The 23,129-nt window shown below is 39.9% G+C and overlaps 2 protein-coding genes across 4 annotated transcripts in view; both read right to left on the reverse strand.

The window, feature by feature from the left end:
• Window positions 1-423: 423 nt before the first annotated feature.
• On the reverse strand, window positions 424-21,134 carry tbk1 (TANK-binding kinase 1). Of its 2 annotated transcripts, none has more exons than XM_034163764.1 (21): window positions 20,865-21,134; window positions 11,824-11,925; window positions 10,279-10,419; window positions 9,846-9,975; window positions 8,636-8,817; window positions 8,261-8,421; window positions 8,024-8,134; window positions 7,755-7,934; window positions 7,458-7,654; window positions 6,610-6,668; window positions 6,160-6,251; window positions 5,520-5,621; window positions 5,360-5,438; window positions 5,009-5,130; window positions 3,887-3,963; window positions 3,741-3,780; window positions 3,369-3,470; window positions 3,191-3,287; window positions 2,293-2,393; window positions 1,586-1,657; window positions 424-929 (listed from the first exon to the last, which is right to left on the reverse strand). In XM_034163764.1, the coding sequence occupies exons 1-21, from the start codon at window positions 20,994-20,996 to the stop codon at window positions 878-880; spliced, it is 2,331 nt and encodes a 776-aa protein (XP_034019655.1). In that variant the 5' UTR covers window positions 20,997-21,134; the 3' UTR covers window positions 424-877. The 2 variants fall into 2 exon arrangements, with proteins under 2 accessions (XP_034019655.1, XP_034019656.1); XM_034163765.1 differs by lacking the exon at window positions 20,865-21,134 and adding an exon at window positions 15,737-15,788 and having other exon boundaries at window positions 11,824-11,931.
• lrp6 (low density lipoprotein receptor-related protein 6) overlaps window positions 18,005-23,129 on the reverse strand; it is a 55,309-nt gene continuing 50,184 nt past the window's right edge. For both annotated transcript variants that reach the window (XM_034163763.1, XM_034163762.1), the window contains exon 23: window positions 18,005-23,016. In XM_034163763.1, coding sequence (XP_034019654.1) covers window positions 22,716-23,016 — 301 coding nt within the window. In that variant the 3' untranslated portion in view covers window positions 18,005-22,715. The remainder of the gene's footprint in view (window positions 23,017-23,129) is intronic.

A 23,129-nucleotide genomic window follows, 5' to 3' on the forward strand; every position in this document is an offset into this window, starting at 1 on the left:
TCACGGCAAAATAAGTGGAAAAGTATTTAGTGATGATTTTATATATATATATATATATAAAAAGGATAAAAGTTAAATACATCAGAATTTGTGAGATGATATTTCATGCCACAATAAAAGATTACTTTTAAGATAGTTCACTGTGCCGTAAAATGTTCTTTTTCAAACCAGAACAAACATTAATGTAAAGTTTTGTGAAATTTTTTAAGCAATATTAAAATTATATTGAAAAGGTTAAATTCAAAGTCATACATACAGTATATATACATATACATATATATATATATATACATACACACACACACACACCAACATTTTATAGCTAAGCTACTGCTTTCAGCTCAGTGCTGACAACACTGTGCAAAAATCTTAGCCAGATTTGAGGCCCCACCCCCACTAAATCCCAGATTAAAGTGCAACACATCATTAAGAGATTTATTTACAGATTTCAAACAGTCATCGAGCGTTTTACTGAAACAGTAAGAGAGGAGCTTTGATGGGATCCATCCTGATGAGGTATTTCCTGATTTAAACCGCAACACAACTCAGCTGATCTGCGACTTACTGTCCGGGGAAAATACAAACGGATCGATAACAGTTATTGTTAGGTCTAAAATAACAACAAACACAGACTGTGACTAACAGTCCTTCACCTCCACCAGCCATCGTTTCAAAATTAGTGAAAGCATCGGAGTCGAAGAACAAGATGGCGACCTCTGCTGGAGAGTGACAGTATCTTCAGTAAATTATCAGAATGACAGAATTACGTAATGATTGATGTAAAAAAAAGTTTGACAGTATTTACAAGATACAGACATATTATGTACAAAATTCAAGCAGACTTTTTTTTTTTTTGGATAAAAAGGTGCTTCAAGTCTCAGATCCTGTCGACGTTTCTTAAGCCGCCGTCCAGCGTCAAAGTGCCAAATCTGGGAACAAACAAACAAACAATGAAGCAAAAAAAAATTTATATATATATATATATATATATATATATATATAACATGCAAATTTTTTATGCAAAATCTGTTTTTGGATAAGTTTAACATTTTTAGTAGAGAAAAAAAAGTTAGCCATTTCTGGTTCACATAGGTTAGCGTAGCTTAGCACTGTGCTAGGGCTGGTGGACACTACTAGCGTAGCCCCTTCGATCAGTGAAAAGACGGGAAACAAGTCATTCTAAAGCTGTGTCACAAAGTGTCGGGATGATGAACAACTACAGAAATATGAATGATTTTTTTTTTTTTTTTTTTTTTTTAACGGTTCTGTCTAAGATTATGTCCAAAATCTCACCTCAAAATACACAAACCACAACAACTAACTTTTCCTAATTATTTCTCTGCCTGATCAAACATAGTATGCAAATTAGAGTCATTGGAATGTGTATATTATAACTTTTAATGCAGCTAAGCTAACAGTTACCTGCAAAAACAGTCTAATCTCTCTGTGTGTCTGAACTGGACAAACAGATTATATTTACATTCTCTGCGTCATGCGACTGTTGGGAGAGATGGCTAACGGACATTAACGGAAAACTGAAGCACTGATTTAAACTACATTCAAGAAGAAAAAAGTATGATGTCACCTCTCCAGAAAGTGGTTGTTTTCCGCCAGCTCCCTGACCACGCCCTCCATCTCCTCCTTCAGCTTCTTCATCCTTAAACACAAACACGCGGTGAGCAAAACGCTAACTGTTGGCTAATACTTATCACGTCTTGCAAATAGTCCATTGGCTAACTGCTATCACAGCTCACAAACATGTAGTGACCAAAATGCTAACAGTCGGCTAACAGTTTACGGCACACAAACATACAGTGAGCAGAATGCTAACAGCTGGCTAACAGTTATCACAGGGGTTTTTCCTTGAGGGTCAGAGGTCACTGGTGTGCTACATATGCTAGTGTTAGCTTCATGGAGCCAAAGACAGATGGCAGACCTTCAATCGTGACAGAAAGTTAAGAAGAAAAAGAAAAAAGTAAAAATGGAAAAGAAACAAACTGATGGACACAAATAAGAAACGTCGATCACCAGAGAGGCCACTGGGATGAACGGCGGATAAAATCTGGAAAAATTTCAAAAGTAAAATGAAATTTCCCTATGAGGTGAATAAATTACAAATTTTATAAATCGGTGAGTTTTCATGTTGAACACAAATAAAAACTAAACATAATTTTGTTGGATGTTTATTAAACTTCAGGACACTGAATATCCTGAAGTTTAATTATGTTTAAGATTAAAGTAATTTCAGGTGTGATGATGATGATGATGATGATGAAGCGCGCGGCGACTCACCCCAGCGTCATCTCCACCAGTGTGTTCTGGCTCAGGTAGGCCTGAGGCTTCATCCCGCTCGACACCAGCGGCACGACTTTCTGCGGCAGATGTTCCTGCAGCTGCACAAACACTTTTTCATTAAAAGGACAAATTTGAAAAATAATAATAGTAATAATAAGTTAGCAACAAATCTTCACAAACATGAGTTTTATCTGAGAATTAACGAGGCAGCAGGACAACAAGTTACAAACATCCAACGTACGTTCAAAATAGTAACAAAATCATGATCCCTCCCCTTTCCCTTGTGGTACAGCATTTACAAAGGAATCCTGTGTTTTTGGTGTATTTTTTTCTGCCAAATCTACCAGATTATAAGAATCCTGCAGCTTTAAAAAAAAAAAAAAAATGGCTTCCAGTTAGTTTCTTTATCACAGATGTCACGCAGAGTAAAATATCCTTACTGAAAAAAATAAATAAACAAAAATAAAAAATAAAAGAATGTTTTTAAACGATACTATGTCATTTTAAGGTTTGGAAAAATGTGGACGTTCTAAAAACAACCTTCACTTCCTTTAAGAACAAATCATTTAATTTATACATACTGCCCCCTATAGGTTTAACTTCATAATTAAATGTGGATTTAATTTAAAAAAAGATAGTATTAAATTCATTGTCTATATTTAAATGAGATGTATGTGTATTTAATGACAGAATGGGGGCGCTGCAGTCCAACCTGAAATTGGCTCAACTGCAACTTTATCCATTAAAATGTGCAAGGAAAAAAAAAAAATTCTCAGCGCAAACTGCAAAATATTCTGTTTTAATGTTTTTAGCCTTTTCAAAACTATTATTATTCTAAACATGCAGATCAGTACGATGAGAAACGTGTCCGTTTGCATGGTGTTTCCATGGTTACCTTAATGGCTCGCTCCATCAGCACGCTCACCTCCTTCTCGGTGCTGATCAGCTGACCCGACAGGTTGAGCAGCTGCTTCCGGACGTGATGCACCTTCCTGCAAACATCATCAACAACAACTACGTTAGCGGCTCGCACACCGCCCGCGAGGAGAGAAAACCAAACAAAAAGGCGTCACCTCATCCACTCCTCGCTCTTGGAGATGAACAGACGATACTTCATGGCGCATTCCTCGGTGAACAAAGAGCGCGCTTTACTGGCGTGAAGGACCAGCTTTTGTCTGACCGACACAAATCAGAAAATTGTCAGAACGCACACCAGCTCTACCGTTTATGTCAAGTGGTCAAAAAATAACACAACAAAAAAATAATGTTATTCCAAAATAAAAATCTACTCTGCATTAAATCATCACATTTATCCATCTGTAGTAACTTTAAGTTCAAATTAAAAAACTTATTATGTGAGACTGAGAAGTCCTCATTTTGCGATTTCATTCTTTTCTTCTGGGCGTTTCTAATATTTTGGCAGAATGTTTCTACGTTGAACTTACTTGTCAAACTTGTGAATCTGTTCCTCGTTATAAGGCAAACCTAAAGACAGAAAACAGGCTCACTCAGGTTCGTACAAAGGTCAAAGGTGAAATTAATTCAGCCTGGCGGTGGAGCGATGCCAACGGTGGAGCGCGTGGGGACTCACGTCGTTCCGCTTTGTCCTTCTTGAACTGTTGGTAGATGGCCGTGATGGCGTCCAGCAGCACTTTGATCTTCTCCACACTGCACAGACAAGCTGAAGGTCACATGACATCTCAACACCTTCAACACAGAACCAGTTCCATTCAAGTTCCTAAATACAAGCGGGACCCACCAAACTAGTCTGGAGCTCAGAAATCGGGTTTCCGTTCTAGACATGTTGACATCATGAGTGGGCGTGTATTTTATTTAATTAAAAAAATTTACATCATTGAAAGTGAAAATGGCATCAAAGTGCATCGAATTCTGAACAAACAATTATTGCGCCAGCACAACTTTAACTGCAATGACCTACTGCCCCCTAGTGGATCCACTTTCACCTGTGGGAAACAGCTGTCAACAGGAAGTGGAAGGCGGAACCTGATTGTCTTTTGTGCAAAGAAAATAAGGTTTTCAACAAGGAAAACACTTTTTTTCCTTTCTTCATGATGGTAATGTTTACAATCAGGCGTGCACATAACTGGTGCTCAGGTGCTCGTGCAGGCTAAAAATAAATGATGCGCAGCAGGAAACATGGAAGGAAACGATGACGACAGCTTGAAGGAAATGCACTTCTTTTTTTTTTATTTTAGCAAGCACGGGCACCTGAGCACCAGTTATGTGCACGCCTGATTACAATATTGTTACTCAGCATTCAGCATTACATGCACACTTTATTTGGGCTCTGCCCCTTGTAGTCAGGATCTCCACAGCGGAGCTGTGAGTTGCTTTGGCACAGGTTTTACACCGGGTGTCTTTTATGACTGAACTCCAGATGCAGATAAAGAAGAAGGCAAATGCGGCATTGAACCAAAAACCTTCTGTTTGTGAGACGAGTGCCTTAGACAGCCGCCATCTGTTTTCTGACATGATAAATAAATAGTCTGCTGGTGGTTCACTGGACGGGATTCTGAGCTTCAAACAGGCCGACAGTTGACTTGGAGATCAGTTCCTACACAAATATATTCCTACTGGGGGCGCTATGTGGACTGACTATGGAACCCCATATATTCCTGTGATACGGGGCTCGGTGGGAGTGATCTGTCACATAGTACTTTGGGTCCAGTTTAAAAAGCAGAACAGGACTCACTTTCTGTCCTCAGGATGCGTGCCCACTTGCAGAGTCCAGCTGTCAGTCAGCAGACCTCCTTGGAGAAATTTACTCTTGATGTCTTGTGTTGTTCGCTCTATGGGCTCCAAGGATCCAGAAATCTGCAGAACCAGAACCGGTACATTCAACCCCATCAGCTCAGGGTTCAGCAAGGCTGAAGTGATGTCGGTTATTCTACGTGAACGTGCAAAAATGTTCTGTCTGAAGGACTTTATTGCCTGTTTTTGTGTAAAACAGCAAACATGCACAAATGCATGTGCGCGCACGCGCACACACACACATCTTGTCATGCAACTCTGTCATTATTAAGTGCGCACGTGCAGGACTCACTCTCAGCACTTTCTTGTGCATGTCTGAAATCTCATCGTACTCCGTTGACAGCATGTTCGCCTGCATCAACACCTCAAATCTGCACACACACAAAAACATGCACACACAGATTACTCAACGTTTCCACGCAGCTGCGCGCGTCCATGTGCACGTGACTCACAGCTGTTCCGTCCTCTCCAGGATCTGAGTGCAGAAGCTGCACAGATGAAAAACTTCAGACTTCTTGTGCACAATCTCGCTGTAGTCTTCTTTCATCAGCTCACTGCAACAATCAGTTAACAGTCTGACTGTTAATGTCAGTTACACGTCCGTTAAAGATCCACATCATCACACGTCGCTCTGGAATTTTCTCAGTCATTTTGGAATCTTTGTGTTCCACTTGAACGTGCAGCTGTGACGGGTTAAGCAACAGACAAAAGCTCCTCCAGTCACAGCCACTGAAGTTATTTTCTCCTTCACAGTTGTCGTAGGTTTCTTGGTGGCTTCCCTCACTTGCCTCCAGCTTGCACCCTCACTCAGTTTTTGAGGATAGTTTGCTCATTTCTAAAACTGTCAATCTTTAATTTAACTTCACAGGTGCAGTATTTTCCATCCATCTCCTGACCTGTCAATATTTTCATTTTATTTAATCGATCATGTTGCAAATACAGATGTTTTTATTTAATGAATAAATCCTTTTTTGTAAAAAGAAAAGTTTTTTTTAATGATTTGACATTGTCAAACAAAAAGCACATATAATCACAATAAGGGCAGAATGTTTTAGAACAGTTACTGTAAAAACTGTGTTTTTTTGGACTCACATTAAACCTCGAACTCCTTTTCGCACTAATTCCTGATAAACCAGCAGTGACTCCGATGTTTTCCATAAATATCCAATGTCTCCTGCAAATGTCTGGACAAGAGAAAAATCAAGTGTTTAAAAAGTGACTAAATAATTATGAGAATCTGAGCTGCTAATAATCCAGAGGAGTTACTCGCTTATTGACTGGACTCATATATGCATTAAATAAATAAATAACCCAATAACCAGATTTTTCAGAGATTGTTTTGTTGATCAGGTCTGAATCCCAGTGATCTGCTGGATAAATGAAAAATATCCCCATCATTCATTAATTATCAGATACAGGTTTTCGTTATTATTATTACTACATTACTTTATAGTATTGACGTATCAAACAGCACAACAAAAATTTGCCTTTTTTTTTTTTTTTTTTTTTACACATTCCAGATTTATTTATTTATTTACTTACCTTGGCGTAGCTGGCGTCCAGGTCAAGATCGTAACGAGGTTGAACTTTTGGAGGTCCCACTGCGGAAAACAAACACTGAACGTTAGCACGTCTTTTCCCGTTTGACTGTGAGCTACGATAACCTCAACATAACTCAAATATGACAAAAAGAGAGCTTGAACTTTGCCCTTTTATCTCAGACAAGGTGGGGCCTCTGTATGGAACCATGTATTGTGTATCTTGCACTGAAAAAAACAGAATAGTTGAACCAGCTTAAATTAATTGTTTCAGTTGGTAACATCTGCATGAATTAAGTTGTTTAAACTAAAGTTTGTAAGTTAGAGTTTATCTAACTTCAGTTCAAACAATTCATTCAGGTGTTACCAACTGACCCAACTTTTTAAGTTGTTTCTTTTTTCAGTGTGGAGCCTGTATTGTATCAGTTGTTTGTTTGTTTTATAAGTGAGTATCACAATACCACAGTCAAATTATGTGTTGTGGTGTGAATCGCATTGTTCCACCCAGAGTTGTGTCGATACCTCGGTGAATGCCTAGCAGCAAGGTCAAAGGTCAAAGAATTCAAAAGTGAAAGGACACAGACACAAACGTGGTCTTCCTTCCCTAATGTGGTTGAGGGACAAAAAAAAAAAAAGAATAATTTAAGATGTTTTTAGGATTTTTTGTTTGTTTTTGAGTATTTCGATTAAAGAATGTCAAACTGAAGTTTGACTCCTGGCAGCATTCACCAACTTCACTCGTAAAAGACTGAAATATGAGAAAATCTGAAGCCACTCTGGATTTAAACGTAACACTCAAACATGCGATGACCGCGTGCATTAGCATTTTTTTTTTTTTTTTTTTAAACGTACGGTCTTCAAAGATGAGTCCCACCGTGGCCACGGACTCGCGGCTCATGAGCATGATGGGGTTTTCTCTGGAGGTCTTGGGGAAAGTCTTTGCCTGGCGGTTCGGGTCGAGGATCAGCCGGCGGCCCTCGTAGAGGAGCTCCTGGTTGTGCAGTGGGATGCTGGTCCTGCGGCACAGCAGGTCCTGAAACAGCGCCGCCCTGTGGACACACGAGCACCTCAGTTTTAGATCGAGTCTTCAGGAGTAGCAGCATTGCGTTTGGTTGCTCTGAGGAGGCGCTGAAGGCGCGGTGAGCTCACGTGTTGTACTCGTGGATGTAAACGTGGTGCAGCGTGGCCTGCTGCAGACTGAAGACGTAGACCACGGCGCGGTGCAGGATGTCACTGGTTTCAGCGAAGAACTGGTCAAAGCCCCAGCACTTCTCCTGGTCAGCTTCCAGGATGTTGGCCAGCACCGGGGTCAGGAGGCTCTGCAGACCCCTGGACACAAGAGCCTCATTCAGTCTGGAATCCAGATCCGATCTGGATTTTATAGCCGCTGACAGAACTGTGACACGGCAGGTTCTTACTTGGAAAGGCTGCAGGACACCGGCATCTCCGAGCTCCACTCGATCTTCCCGTTCTCACATTTCTGGTGGCCGGAGATGGTCCCAGACGGCTTCTCAGTGATGATTTTGTACCTGAAGCCAACAAAAACCGTTTCATAAACAAACAAACACTCACCGCTGACAGAAACGGCTCAGAACCAGAATGTGAAATGACTAAAGCGTTTGAGCCAGTTCCAGACATGCGTCATTAAACCTCACATGACTTCCTTGTTCCTGCGTGGGCCTTCAAATGGCCTGAAGGGGAGGCTGCCGGTGGCTGCGTGGTAGAAGGTGACGCCGATGCTCCACAGGTCCACCGTGGCGCCGTACTTCTTCTGGTGGTCCTTCCTCAGCACGGCACGCTCGTACATGTCAGGATGCTGCTCAGGAGACACACAGAAGCACAAATGTTCTTCCCGTTAACCACAGGATGACATCACACATCTGCACCACTGAGACGATGAGCTGCAATACCCACAATAACCACAGAGGCAGCACTGCCAGCACACGGCAGTACGATAAAGAACCGAAAAAAGGCAAAAGTCCCACAATAACGTGCGTCTCATCTTTTAAAGTTGTTTTGGTTTGTCTCACCAGATATTCTTCGGTTCCGTACAGCGACACAAACTGTTCGTCGTCGTCCAGCTCGCGAGCCGCACCGAAGTCTGTCAGCTTGTACACGGAGCGTCCATCGTCTCCGATCACTCGCATGATGTTTCCGGGTTTGATGTCGCGATGCACGATGCCATACTCCCTCAGGTGGTTCATTCCTGCCACTGCGGAGTCACAGGAAATGACATCATCACAGGAACCGTAACATTTTAACTGCCTTTAAAAATATAAATCATAATAATAATAATAATAAAAGAAGAAAATGGTAGAAACAGAATAAAGCAAGAAAAACAGATTCCAGTAACATTTGAGCCTGAGATTTATTAATGCTAATGTTTATGAGTAATTACATGGGGCAACAATTTGAACATTAATAATTATCATTTGCAGAATCTGCACTTATTAAGTTTCTAAACAACAGTTGTGTACTTGTCTTCATTCTGTACTTTCATTTAGTTTATTTCTACCCTTTTGCAATTTAAATATAGTATTTTATTTCCACTAATTATCTCCTTTGTTATATTTTAGCGCTCACATCATTAGCTGCTATCACCACCATGTTCAGGTTAATTAAGCTAATGTTAGCAAACATTTCAACATGCTAACTTGTGCCTGTCTTGATACGCTAATGTGTAGGTTGAAGGTAGACCAAAATAAATAATTAACCAAAAAAAGTTAGTATGCTAATGTTATAAAAACAAAAACAATTCAAAAACAGAAACAAAACAAAATTCTGCTATGTAAGAGTAGCTATACAGAATTCAAAAATACTAAATCACCACTGTGATGCTAACATAAGTAAAGCTAAAGAATGATAATGTTAAACGCAATAATATGCTAATGTAAAGAGAAAGGTTAACCTGCTAATTTACTACAAGTTACGGTTAAAGATGCTGGACTAATGCTACAAAGCAATGACAAATACACGGCGGTTGTTCGTCACTAATGCTAGCATGCTAAAAATGCTATTTATGCCCTTCCCACATTCAGGATGTACATCCTCACATACAAACATGTTAACGAGCATGAGCGCATTAGACAAGCTACATATGTGACTGATGAGTGGATCCCTAAAATTGTTAGAAATGATCGACATTGACGTTTATCAAGTTGTTGAGATGTTTATAAAGATTTTCTGCCATAAAATGAGCCGTGCCACTGTGAGACCAAAGTACTTCAAACGGTTCCTCACCCACATCATGAAGAACTATGAGGAACTCATCCTCAGGAAGTCCGTATGCATTGGAGGATTCCTCTAAAACTGTGTAGAGACTCCCACAGGGACAATATTCCATCACCAGGACTTTGTGCCGCGTGTTCGACTGGAAGCAACATCAAATTACTGTAAAAGTTCTCAACCATGACTACAAAACAAAAAAACCAACAAACATCTGGAAAAAGAAAATATAATCAGGCGAGAAACAGGGAACACGTCTGGGAATAAAGTCAAACAGAGAATTAAATGTCGCGGTAGACAAAAATTAAAACGAAACAAGAATAAATTCAAATAAGCACCAGAAGAATAAACAGGAATAATAGAATACACAGGCACAAAAGGGGAATAAAGAGAATAAATGCAGTGAACATAATCAAAGATGGAATAAAGGTGCGTCTTTGCTGCTGACCTCTTCCTCCACGGCGAAGAGCTTGACGATGTTCTTGTGGTTGAGTTTCTTCAACACTTCGAACTCTCTCATCTGGACGTCCAGCGGACGCAGAAAACTCAGGTTGTTAAACACTTTGACGGCATACAGGTCGCCCGTTTTCTGCCACAAAAGGTAAACAAATTCAGATATAAAACGCCTCTGACTGGATGACTCTGATCATCACGTCTGAGAGCCATTAAACTGTTAGCATGTTATCAGGTAGCATTTATCACAACATACATCTCGTTAGCTTTAACAATCATACACACATGAAGACATTAGCCAGCACATATAGTCGCATGAAGGTTAACGCCAATGTGCAAATATGTAAACAAGCTGCTTTTTTTCTTCGTTAACGTGGACAGAAGCAGCGGCTACCCCCAGTCCTACGCTCAGAGAGCCCCTGCCCCTAAGCCTAGCCTCTGGGGCCACTTAGGCCTAGGCTCTGGAAATGAACAAAACAAAACTACATGCATCTTTAAAACTACACGTATATGGAGGGAGACAAAGAAAGAATGAAGAAGTGTCTGCTTCAGCCATGTTCATAATATATATATATATATATATATATATATATATATATATATATTTTCTGCAGGGTTGTGAGAATTTTGTGACTGGATTATTCCTGGAGTTTTACAAAGTAAATACTATTAAATGATCAGAAAATAATGGTTTAATATTTGTCCAATCTACTACTATATGTCAGTGTGGAACAGCCTGTTGGTCTCTCATTGACAACACCTGCTCCTAATTTCCATCATCCATCCAGCAGGTGGCACATCTACAGGATAGCGTTGCTCAAAGTTAAGATTTTAATGAGTTTGTCCTCAATGCATCTCCTTTTAATCTGTAATTACAGAAGATAACATTTATTGTTTTTGAGTTATGTTAAACCGGAGGGGCAAACTCATTCATTTAAAAGTTCAAATTTAATGACAAGAAAAAGGTGAGAGATTTATAAATGTATCATTTTTGTGTAACTGGGAAACTTTCTAAAAGAGAAAACAAACTTTCTTTGATTACAGAAGTACATAAAATCCTTTCTTTATGAAGCCAAGTTCAGTGTTCAAAGTGAAGTCGGAAGCCATGTGAATGTTTGGGGAAATTCCCGGCTGCAACTTACAGCCTGAAGGTGCAGAAAACGGGTTTTAATGATTTAAACAGACAAAGAGAAAAAAAAACAAGACTGTGTGAATGTTTTCATCCAAAACCTGTGAGCATGATGTTGACTTTTTATCTCATAAAAATTAGTTTAGAACTTGAGGAAACGGGGAAGCAAGCAGGTGTAAGAAGAAGAAGAAGAAGTCACCAAAGCCAAAGAAGGAAAGAAAATCAAGTTTCCAATTTCTGCTTGGCAGCTTGATGGTTTAGAAAATATTAAAAATGTGGATGAAGATTCTACAGATAACCATCAAAATAAGTATGACAGCATGAAGCTGATGTGAGGGTGAACCACAGGTGATGGTTCCTCTCAGCAAGATGACAACATCCTGACAGGATGTGGAATCATCTGCACGCTACCTTGTGTCTTCCTCTGTAGACATTGGCTGTTGCTCCCTGACCCAGCAGGTCCGATATGAGCCACAGGTAGTTTGTGGTGCTCTGCATCCTGACGGGGAAAAAGTGATCCTGTAACAAAGCAGAAACCATCAGAAAATATCATCATCTTTAAACAACGCAGGACTGGAAACGCTGGGAGAAAAACAAAACAAAAACAGACAGCGGCAACTGATGAATAACACAATAACAGATTTACATTTTTTTCAGTTTGAAGTGATTATATTATCAAGTAACATTTTAATATCAATCTGCCCTTGTTTTGGAAGACATACTTTAATTCCTTATTGTGGAAATAGCTTGTGAATTAACAGGTTTTTAAAGAAGTCCGGCGTCATCCTCCGATTCAGCCTGACGCCACGGTGTCCCACCACCAACAATAAGAAAAAAAAAAAAATTATTTCAAAAGCTGAAAGTCCTTTCTGCAATTATTTTATTAGTCTCACAACACTCCATTTATGATTTTACCACTGCCATCCCACATATTAACAACAACATGTTGTTCATTATGAGCAACTGAGTGTCAAGGTGGAGCTATGACATTATCATTTCAGAAAAGTCCCATGTAGGCTGTCCACTCTGGCACCTGTTTTCAGAAAGTACTGTTTTTGGGCTTGGAAAATGTCAGCTCCGTGTGGACGAAATACCAATATGATACAAAAATTTTGCAGCTACCCATCTCTGTGTGGATAGGGCCTCAATGTTTCGCTCAAGGACAATGACACTCACTCCAACCCACTTTATGGATGGAACAATGCAATGCAAGTTTGAAAATAAGTTGTTTGAAATTTTTTAAATGGATTTAAAATGAACATAAGTTTGAAATCAGTCAAAACCAGATTTCCACTAATTTTCTTAAAAAAAAAAAAATACACACACACACACACCAACGACAGAACCCCCCCCCCCCAAAACAAACAAATTTACAATCACATCAGACACCAAAGTGATAGAGAACCGATAATATCAGCAAAAATATAAAATACTTCATAGAATAAATTTTAACTTAACTACATATATATTTTGTATTATATTAATTTAAATATATACGCCTACGGGTCCATACCACACAAGCTGGTTGAGCTCGCTCTCCACCATGTTCCCAGTAAGATCAAGGACCTCATCCTGGATTATTCTAATAACTTCAGGATGAGAGTTACTTCTGGGTCAGAGACATCGGACTGGCATCGCATTGGGAAAGGGATAATTACAGGCTGCACCATCTCTGTTGTCCTCTTCTCCCTAGCCATGAACATGGTGGTCAAGTCAGCTGAGGTGGAATGCAGAGGGCCCCTGACCAAGTCAGGTGTACGACAGCCCCCCATCAGAGCCTATATGGATGACCTCACCGTAACAACCATGTCGGTCCCGGGGTGCAGGTGGATCCTGCAAGGGCTCGAAAAGGTCATCACCTGGGCAAGGATGAGCTTCAAGCCCTCCAAATCACGATCCATGGTGCTGAAGAAGGGGAAGGTGAGTGACAAGTTCCGCTTTTCCATCTCAGGAACTGTCATCGCAACCATCACGGAGCAACCCGTGAAGAGTTTGGGGAAACTCTTCGACTCCACCCTGAAGGACTCGGCAGCCATCCAGAAGGCCAGCTTAGAACTTGGAACCTGGCTCACCAAGGTAGACAAGTCTGGCCTGCCTGGTAGGTTTAAAGTCTGGATCTACCAGCATTCAATCCTGCCCCGCATCCTGTGGCCCCTGTTGATTTATGCAGTCCCAGTAACAGCAGTTGAGTCCCTAGAGAGGAAGATCAGTGGCTTTCTTCGAAAGTGGCTGGGACTTCCTTGCAGCCTTACCAGTGCTGCCTTGTACGGAACGAGTAACATCCTGCAGCTTCCTCTCAGTGGTTGCACAGAAGAGTTCATGGTGGCACGCACCAGAGAAGTTCTACAGTACAGGGACTCAAAGGACTGCAAAGTGTCAGCAGCCGGCATCGAGGTGAGGACAGGAAGGAAGTGGAAGGCATGGGAAGCAGTGGAGCTGGCAGAGTCACGCCTAAGACAGAAGGCATTGGTGGGCACTGTGGCAACAGGCAGAGCAGGCTTGGGTTACTTCCCAAAGATCCTCATCAGCCAGGCCCATGGGTAGGAAAGGCACCACCTGATCCAGGAGGAAGTCAGAGCGGGTGTGGAGGAAGAGCGGGTGAGCAGGGCAGTAGGACTACGGCAACAGGGAGCATGGACAAGGTGGGAGAGCGCACTACAGCGCAGGATCGCCTGGACAAACATCTTGCAGCCAGATTTTCAGCGGGTCCGCTTCCTGGTGCAAGCTGTCTACGATGCTCTGCCAAGTCCAGCGAACCTCCATGTGTGGGGGAAAAGTGAGACACCTTCCTGCCCACTGTGCTCTGGTAGAGGCTCTTTAGAACACCTCCTCAGTGGCTGCCCAAAGGCTCTGGCAGATGGTCGCTATCGCTGGCACCATGACCAGGTGCTTAAGGCAGTCGCTGAGAGCGTAGCCTCAGCCATCAGCTCCAGCAAGAACCATCATGCTCCAAAGAAGGCAATCTCCTTTGTTAAAGCTGGAGAAAAACCCAGAGCAAACCAACATGCGACATCAGGACTACTCCACACAGCACCTGACTGGCACTTGCAGGTTGACCTGGGTAGGCAGCTGAGGTTCCCCCAGCACATTGCAACAACATTCCTTTGCCCAGATATGATCATGACCTCTCAGTCTTCGAAACAGCTGATCATACTGGAGTTGACAGTGCCCTGGGAAGAAAACATCGAGGAGGCCAATGAGAGGAAGAGGGCTAAGTACCAGGAACTGGTGGAGGAGTGCAGGGAGGGAGGCTGGAAGACGGTCTACGAGCCCATAGAGGTAGGCTGCAGGGGATTTGCAGGGCGGTATCTGTGCAAGGTCCTCAGCCGCCTGGGCATCGTAGGAGCGGCAAGGAAGAGGGCCATCAAGTCCGCAAGCGAAGCCGCCGAAAAGGCCACCAGGTGGCTTTGGATGAAGAGGGCAGATCTGTGGGCTGCTACTGGGATGCAAGTCGGGGCTTGATCACCCCCGGCTGGGTCGCCTGGGTGAGGGTGTATGATGTTGCAAGACCCGAAACACCTGATGACCCCAGGATACATCAGTGAAGATGCATCCCAGTGCATCCATGAGGTGTATTTTATATATATATATATATATATAAATAAAAAATACAACTGACTAAATAAATAACATCAGACTTTGATAAAGATCAGTTAATTTGATGTTCATCAAACTTTTATTAATTTTGTAACATTCTAAAAACTTGTTGCTTTTTAAAATACAAGTGGATTATTTTGTTTACCCATTAATTAAAAAGTAATTATTTAACTGCTCTAAAAATCATCTCACAAATTTCCCATCATGCCTGTCGCGCAGAGCGACGTCACTTCAGGAAATTCCCTCTTTTGGGGCCTCAAAGAACAAAAAGAAACTAATTCACAATTTGAATTAATCAAAGCGAATCCGCGTCACAACTTGACTGTTTACTAATGACAACCAATTTAAAGGGAATAAAGCGGCGATAATCAGATAAATCTGTCATCAAACTGCGGGCCGAAGCTTTAAAACAATCAGAGGGAAGAAGCTAAAATGTTAGCGTCTAAAAAGAGCTCAAATAATTCCACCTGCTGTCTTCAGAGTCACTGAAATCTTTTATTTTAGACTCAATTAAAGGCTCCAGTGTCACTTTACTACCTACGAACATTAAATGATTGGGAAGGAAAAAAGCCAACAACAAACATTGTTTAAATCTCCGCACGCTAACGGGTCTGTCCGTTAGCGCGTCGCGTGGCGAACCGCTGTCGGTACAACAACAAACTGACCAGATTTATCTTTTAAAATAAAATCTTTTTTATTATTATTATTTTGTTTACGTGTGTCTCACCCTTCTGCTTTCCGAGTCCTCTTCCGCTGTTCCCGGGACACGTGACACAAAGAGTCCAATTAAAAAACGAGACAGGATGAAGGGGTGTGGTCAGGTCCAGAGCACGATTACCGTATGTTTTGGAGAAGCAGCGACTGGAAAAATGAGTTCAACAAGCAGATCTGCAGAAGCGCCGCTTTAGTTGCTGTCATATTTCAAAAATCACATTAATTCTAATAATACAATAACTAAATGGGTGTCATCATACAAACAGAATTATTGTAATTCTTTACTTGTAGAAATTTTTACGTAATCAAATAAGAAAAAACAAATGAGTAAAACTACCTTTTTTAGATCTGCTTTCTCATCTTTGATTTTATTCTTCTCTCCTTGTGGTCAACAGGGGGCGCCAAAATCCAAGCATTCGTACAATTTCTTTTCATTTTAATGTGGCCTGAAGTTTAAAGTTAGGGTTTGGGTTATAATATTGTTTCAAATCAGACTTTGTGCATTTCAATTTTTAATAGTTCGGGCTGATAAGTAACTAAACTCAACCTGAAATAAATAATGACATTTCTGAATCAGACTAAAGAATCCTTTGATTAAAGTGATGTTAACTCCACTCAGATTTTGTCCGGAAGGATTTCAGGCCGATGTACAAACACTGACTGTTATATTTTCACAATAATTACACGTTTCACATGTAAATGTATTTTCACACATTTTGATGCTGCACCAGTGTTATTTTTGAGTAATCCTTTCATTTTTGAGCAGGTCAGGTAAAAGCCGAAAATTAAATAAATAAAGAAGCACCTGTGAAACTTTAAATCAGTTTTGAAATGTTTGAAACAAACTTACCGATCCTTGGCCAAGTCCTGTAAGTCTCACCAGGGGATCCCGAGGCGTTCCCAAGCCAGCTGGGAAATACAATCTCTGCAGAGTGTCCTGGGTCTTCCCTGGGTCCTCCTCCTGGCTGGACATATCTAGAAGACCTCTCGAGGGAAACAACCAGGGGGCATCTTCACCAGGTGCCTGAATCACCTCTGTTGGCTCATTTTGATGTGAAGGAGCAGCGGCTCTACTCTGCGTCCCTCCCAGATAGTTGATCTTCTCACCCTGTCCAGGAGTGTTAGCCCAGACACCCGACAGCGGAATCTCATTTCTGCTGCTTCTGAGAGCTTGTTCTTTCAGTCAGGACCCAAAGTTCATGACCATAGGCGAGGACAGGCGTGTAAATCCACTGCCAAATGGAAAGCCTGGCCTTCTGGCTCAGCTCCTTCTTTACCATGATGGTCCGGTACGGCATCCGTTAAACACATCACACGCCTTGAAATCCTGTCCATGGACATCATGACCAGGACTGATGACCAGAGGTATCTTGGCAGAGTCCAACACCCACTAGAAACAGGTCTGATGCAATGCCGAGAATGTGGACACAGTAACGACTTTGGTCATATGGAGACCAGATTGCACGTGACAGTGAATCTGGCACCCCATACTCTCACAGCACCCCCCACAGGATACCCAGAGGGTCCAGGTCATACGCCTCTTCCAGGTTCACAAAACACATGTGGACTGGATGGCCAAATACCCTTCTCCCCCACCCCCCTGGATGGCCACCTGATTGTGGTGGAGGGATTCATGCGCTGCAGTGATCCTGAGAGCTGTGTTGTCTGGAGCATCAGCTCCCAGTAGAGCCACCCTCAGCAAACTGGGCCCAGGTGAGGAGACAGACGGTCCAAGGGCAGTCCAACTGACCCTTTATAACAGACATAATTAGGGACTGGACTACAGACACCAGGGCCTCCTCCTGGTGTCAGGTCTGGCTTTTGCATAGAGTTGCTATAGTCAATGTAACTGCTGCACAGCCTAGTGGCACCCTTTAGTATTGCAGCTGTTATATACAGATGTGTTCAAATGCTGCTGGAAAGGTTTTGATCATCAAAACAAGCTTCCAACAAATAAACATCTACATGCACCCAGTTTAGTTTTTGATATATCATTGAGGGCATACAAATATTTCATGTTGATTTGCTTTTCTTCCTACTAGTTTTGAGTTTAAAACTAATAACACCTTCTGGGTAATTTGTTAAATGCGTTGGCGTACCAACCTATCAGCTATAGATCACAATAAATTTATAATGTAGTGTAAAATTTGTGCACGCACACACATCCACTTTACAAAATAAAAGTCACGAAAACAAAGCAGTTGCATGGTTTTTGATGTACATTAAAAAGAATGACAGTAACCCCCCAACACACACACACGTAATAATAACATAGACAAAGAACAAGTTCACTCATTTATATTTACCAAAAAGAAAGACCAAAACCAGTATTTCATGTGTTACATCAGCTTATGCTGGCAGCTGGATGGTCGAACTCGTCCAGTTAAAGCAGCCCCGTATAAAAAGTCGAGTTAGTGGAAACAAAATTAACAGGACAAACCAAATGTTGGTCATCTTGAAATACATCCTTGCAAAGCACTGTGGCAACAAAACAGCTGAACATAAAAAATAAAAAAAATTATCACTCAAGCTCCAACAACATGGAGGTTTTCTTTTTTCTTTTAAGAATGACTTTACCTGAGATATTTCTTTGTGAATTTTTTTTTAATGATATATTTCAAAGTTCCTGCCAAATTTCAACTGTTAATTTATCATCAAATATAAACATTTTAAAGACGGTGTTCTTATCATAAGGCTTTCCAGACAATTTCATAAAATTTTCTTTTGTTTGTAGCTTTAGATTGTTAAATTTGTCTTGTCAAAGTATTGCAGAAATAGTTTCCTGCAAAACTATAGAGGGAAAAAAAAGATACTCCTGTAAATTTCTGCATCTCACTACCATTTTTATACAGTGCAAAAAGTTTGTAATAAAAGTTTGTAACTTTACCAATTATGAAGTTGTCAGATGTAAGCACAAAAATTTTGACTTTGTCTACTTGTGTGATTGATTGTAATTAATGTGTTTATCAGTTACAATTTAATATTTCAGAATTACAAAGTCATTGCTGTGTATGTCAGATAGCTTTAAATTTTTTTTAAATTACAAAATTATCTCCTGCAAAGGTGAAATTACAAGATATTCTTGGATTTGATTTTTTTCCTCATAACTGACAAATATTCATGAGCAGGAAATTCATTAATTAAAGTTGTTTCTTATCATTATGACTTCATTTGACATATTTTCATAAATACAGATATAAATACAGTATAAATATCGTAATTATAATTGTGACGTTAAGACAGTTGGATTTGTGTGTTATAGCCTAAAACTACACAAATGATCTCGTAATTACAACAGCAGACTTTTTCCCAAATTGAAGAGATAAAAATTCCAGTCATAATTATAAGAAACCACTTTTTAATACTGGTGAATTTTCTTCTTTACTGTATGAAGAGAAACTAAAACTTATGACCTTTAGTTTGTGTCATATTTAATGAAAACAAAACATTTCTGTAAACTTCATAAATCATCAGAAAGTCAATCTTAAAACAAAAAAAAAAAGAAAGAAAAAACTCGTACAAGTGGATTCCTGCTGCACAGCAACAATTAAAAAGTTTGTACCAAAAAGTAGGTGAACAAAGAAAAGTCATGTAAAGTGCCGTTAAAGAATGAGAACCTCTCCCAAAAACAGTTAGCTGTGTGCACCCATCCTGAAAACACACCTGATATGTTGGCGATTGTACCGCGGGCTCCAGAATGTTGGCAGGAAAATGTCGTGGCATGTGAAGCCACTCAGACGTTTACATTTCAATTTTGGCAACGTGACTTCTTGTTTGGCGTTTCGCCAGAAAAACATTGGCGTCGTAAGCTTCTTATTTTTTACACTAGTGTCCTTTTTATGTTTCTTCAGACTGACAGAATTCACATTTTAATACGTACAAACATTTGAAGAAATTTAACTGAAAAGAAAGTCTTTTTCGGTGTTGAAGATGTTTGGCGTTACGTTACACAACCATGTGGTGTTTTCTTGATAAAAACATCAAACAAACTTCATCATGTTTGTGATATTATTCACAATGTGACATGTTGATAAATAAAAATGAAAAACTGTTCAGATTGTCTGTAGATTTCTGCTGGTAGTCAAACTCTGGCTGATTTAAAAATAAACAAAAACAACAAAATACATAATTAACAAAAAAAAAACTATCTGCATTCACAAATTTTTAAAAATACAACACCTGCACAGTTTGTGACATTATTTGAAAACAACCCCTTTTTAAGAACAATGCAGAAAGGAAAGAGAAAAATTAAACAAGAAAAAGAATTCAAATCACATTTTATAATATTTTACTCTGTAGTTTTTTCATTTTTGTTATACTGCAATTCTATTTACATTTAGCAGAAAATATTTGAGCCACAAAGTTAAAAAGAAAAAAAGTCTGAGATATTGGTGAAGTGATATTCCCATTATTATAAAAGCTTTACAAAAATGTGAAATTTATGATTTTCCCTCAATGACATTTAAAATTGGTCACGTTTTATAAAATTTACTTTATCTGACCTTCAAAGAAAGTGACCTACATGGAAGATTGACTTTAAAGCTCAGTTTTTCTCCGATGTAATTTTTACTGACATTTTTTCCCCACGGTATAAATAAATACATTTTGGTGGGTTTTTTTTAACTTTAGTTTTAATTTACAGTGTAAGTTTTTCTTTCATTAATATTGACGATAGTCTTATTTTTAACAAATTATTTTCATTTCAAATCACAAAAAGATTTGTCTGGGAAATAAAGAAAATGTTCGCTGCCAATTTTTTTCTGCTTGTGATGACGACTGAGATTTCATAATCTCAGCTATTCTTAAGATTTTGTCACGGTAATAAATGTCCATGTTGTTCAAAAATATGGCACTAACAGACGAGCTCAGCTGGACGTCACATGACCCGACAGAAATCCTGCAGTGTTCTTGGGTTTGACTGGTCTCAGATTGTCGCCATACATTTGGAGTGAAATTCAGTAGAAAAATAGAATGAGGCAATAAAAAAAAAAAAAAAGGCGGAATGAAGAGTTCTGCAAGAATTCAGTGGAGAAGGTTTACAGAGTTTCTACATAGCTTATAAATATGTTTATCTACAACATGTGGTACAAAAATATTATTTAGGAACAGTGGCCACTGGAGTTCATTAATGTGTGTCAAAACAACAAACAAACAAACTGTGACATGAAGACGTGGAACTGGTCAGGCACCAAGAGCAATTTGTCGCCACTTCCTTCAAAACAAAAATAAAACAAGCAAACAAACTGACTGATGCAGCGCTGTGCTGGCAGCATTCAGACATTCCAAGTGTGAAAATGAAATAAGAAAAGGTTTTGGTTTGAATCCCGTCAATCCGCTGGTGTGAGCCGCTTCATTAATTTAGTGTCAACAGCACTTCAGTATATTTAATCACAATTTTAGTGTATTTAATTGGAATTTTAGTGTTTTAATCAGTATTTTAGTGCTTTAGTCAGAATGACCGTCCGTGATCAACCAGAATGTAAAAATGTGTCGCAGCACCAACGCGACCTCCAAGGACAAACAAAAAATTATATTTGGAGATAAAGTTACCAAGTTTGAATTTTAAACAAATTTATTCGCAGAATCAGCAACATCTGTTTTTTTTTTTTTAAATTCGAGTCCATTCATTTGTTAGTGATTCCCAAAGTGTGGGATGTGGCCCCCTTGTGGCTGGGCTGTGAACTGGCAATAAAATAAATAAACATCTTAAGTGTTTTAATTTCTGCAAAACTATTTTATCATTTTAAAATGGAATGAGAATAAAACAAAGCCAGCAATTTAAATGACCATGCTGCTCTTCATTTTTCTGATGCCATTTCACAATTAAAAATAAAAATTTATATTTAATGTTTTTTTTTAAAATATGTGCCAATCAAGTCTCATTAAAGTTTTGGGCCTCAGAAGATTTTCAGATTTTAAAGTTGGACGTGGTAATCTCAAGTTTGGAATTATCAGATTTAGCTGATTAACAAACAAAGCCATTTATTTTGAAGACTAATTATTTAGTTTATCAAGGGGATTTTTTTTGCTTTTACATTAACAATAAACTGGATAAACCAGATATTTATTTGTCTGTAAAATGTTATTAAAACGTGTGAAACTGGTGTTAATCTGGAGAAGCTTCCACATTAAATAGACAGATTGATCCTTAAAGGAATCACAAAACAGGTATTTATAGTTTATTTATGAACCGGAACTAAAACTGGTTCAACTGTATGATCTGGATTCTGTGCTGTAGTTTGATTAAACATCACTTTTTCTTCTGGCCACAACATTACAAACCCTCAAATGATTACTGACATTTCCCAATCAAGTAACAAATGAATCTTAGATGTAATCAATATTTTTATCAATTGCGTATTTTGGATTACAACTTTAATCTCAAAATCTGAGATCATTTCATCTTTGAGTCGCTCTGATCTTGTTGATTGTTTTTAACGTCATGACTCTCATCCACAAGAAACAAAAACAAAGAGGTTTTGGAAATGAAGTCTCCGTACCACATTCTCTGCATTAAAACTAAGAAACAAAAAAGGCTTTTTTTCCCCAGCCAATCCTGATCCAGTTTCCATGGTAACTGCAGACGCCTGATAAAATGGCTGCTGCAGCAGCATTGATGAGCCTCCAGTGGGAGCGCTTCAGTTTATTTGGCATCATGACGGCGTCCTTCAGCCTCGGCAGGGGATGGGAGGGTGGGGGGCGGCTCCTTGCTCCTGGTTTAAGGCAACTTATATTTGTGATGATTTTAATAAAAATCTTTTCTTAAAAAATGTACAAATTTCTTAATACAAACCTCTATGCCATCGTCAGTAAACACTGTATAGAAAATATATAAATATGATTTTCTCTTTCAATGTACAAATGTTCTGCAGCTCCTTTTTTCCCCCCACAATCCTCCTCTTTCAGTCTTTCCCCTTTTTTTTATTTTTTTTACCTCAGAATAAGAACAATTGATATTTACAGTGAGGAGGCGGAGCTGTGTGTGTTACGTCTCACGAGGAGTCTGTGCATGGCGATGGCGGCGGCGGGTACAGGTGGTGCGAGTAGCTGCGCTCTGTGTAAGGCGACGGCGGGCAGCTCTCGCAGTTCTCCTCCGCTGACAGATACTGGCTGTGTGGAGTCGGTGGCGGCGGGAAAGGCTCCGAGTCGTAGTTGAGGTCGCTGGTGTAGCCCTTGATGACTGCGGTGGATTTGAGCTGCGCTCGGCAGCCCGGTGTGTAGTCGCTGTCACACACGTCGGTGCTGCAGGGGGTAGTGGGCGGGGCAAAGTGGCGGTAGGTGTAGGGCCGATAGCTGAGACAGGAAGAAAGAAGTTTCAACAAAAAATATTTCTGATGAAAAACAAAATATATAAAAAAAGGAAATACGTCACCTGGAAATCAGACATTAAAAAGGAGGCATATCAG

This window comes from Thalassophryne amazonica, chromosome 22, assembly GCF_902500255.1.
Source record: "Thalassophryne amazonica chromosome 22, fThaAma1.1, whole genome shotgun sequence".
Taxonomy (NCBI): Eukaryota; Metazoa; Chordata; class Actinopteri; order Batrachoidiformes; family Batrachoididae; genus Thalassophryne; species Thalassophryne amazonica.

Excerpts from the sequence above, each read along its gene's own strand:
- tbk1 (XM_034163764.1), bottom strand. The coding sequence starts at position 20,996 with ATGCTGCCAGCACAGCGCTGCATCAGTCAGTTTGTTTGCTTGTTTTAT. Across the intron at positions 10,420-11,823 it reads TCTACAGAGGAAGACACAAG|AAAACGGGCGACCTGTATGC; the intron begins GTAGCGTGCAGA and ends CTTTTGTGGCAG. Across the intron at positions 3,288-3,368 it reads AAGAGCGAGGAGTGGATGAG|GAAGGTGCATCACGTCCGGA; the intron begins GTGACGCCTTTT and ends TGATGTTTGCAG.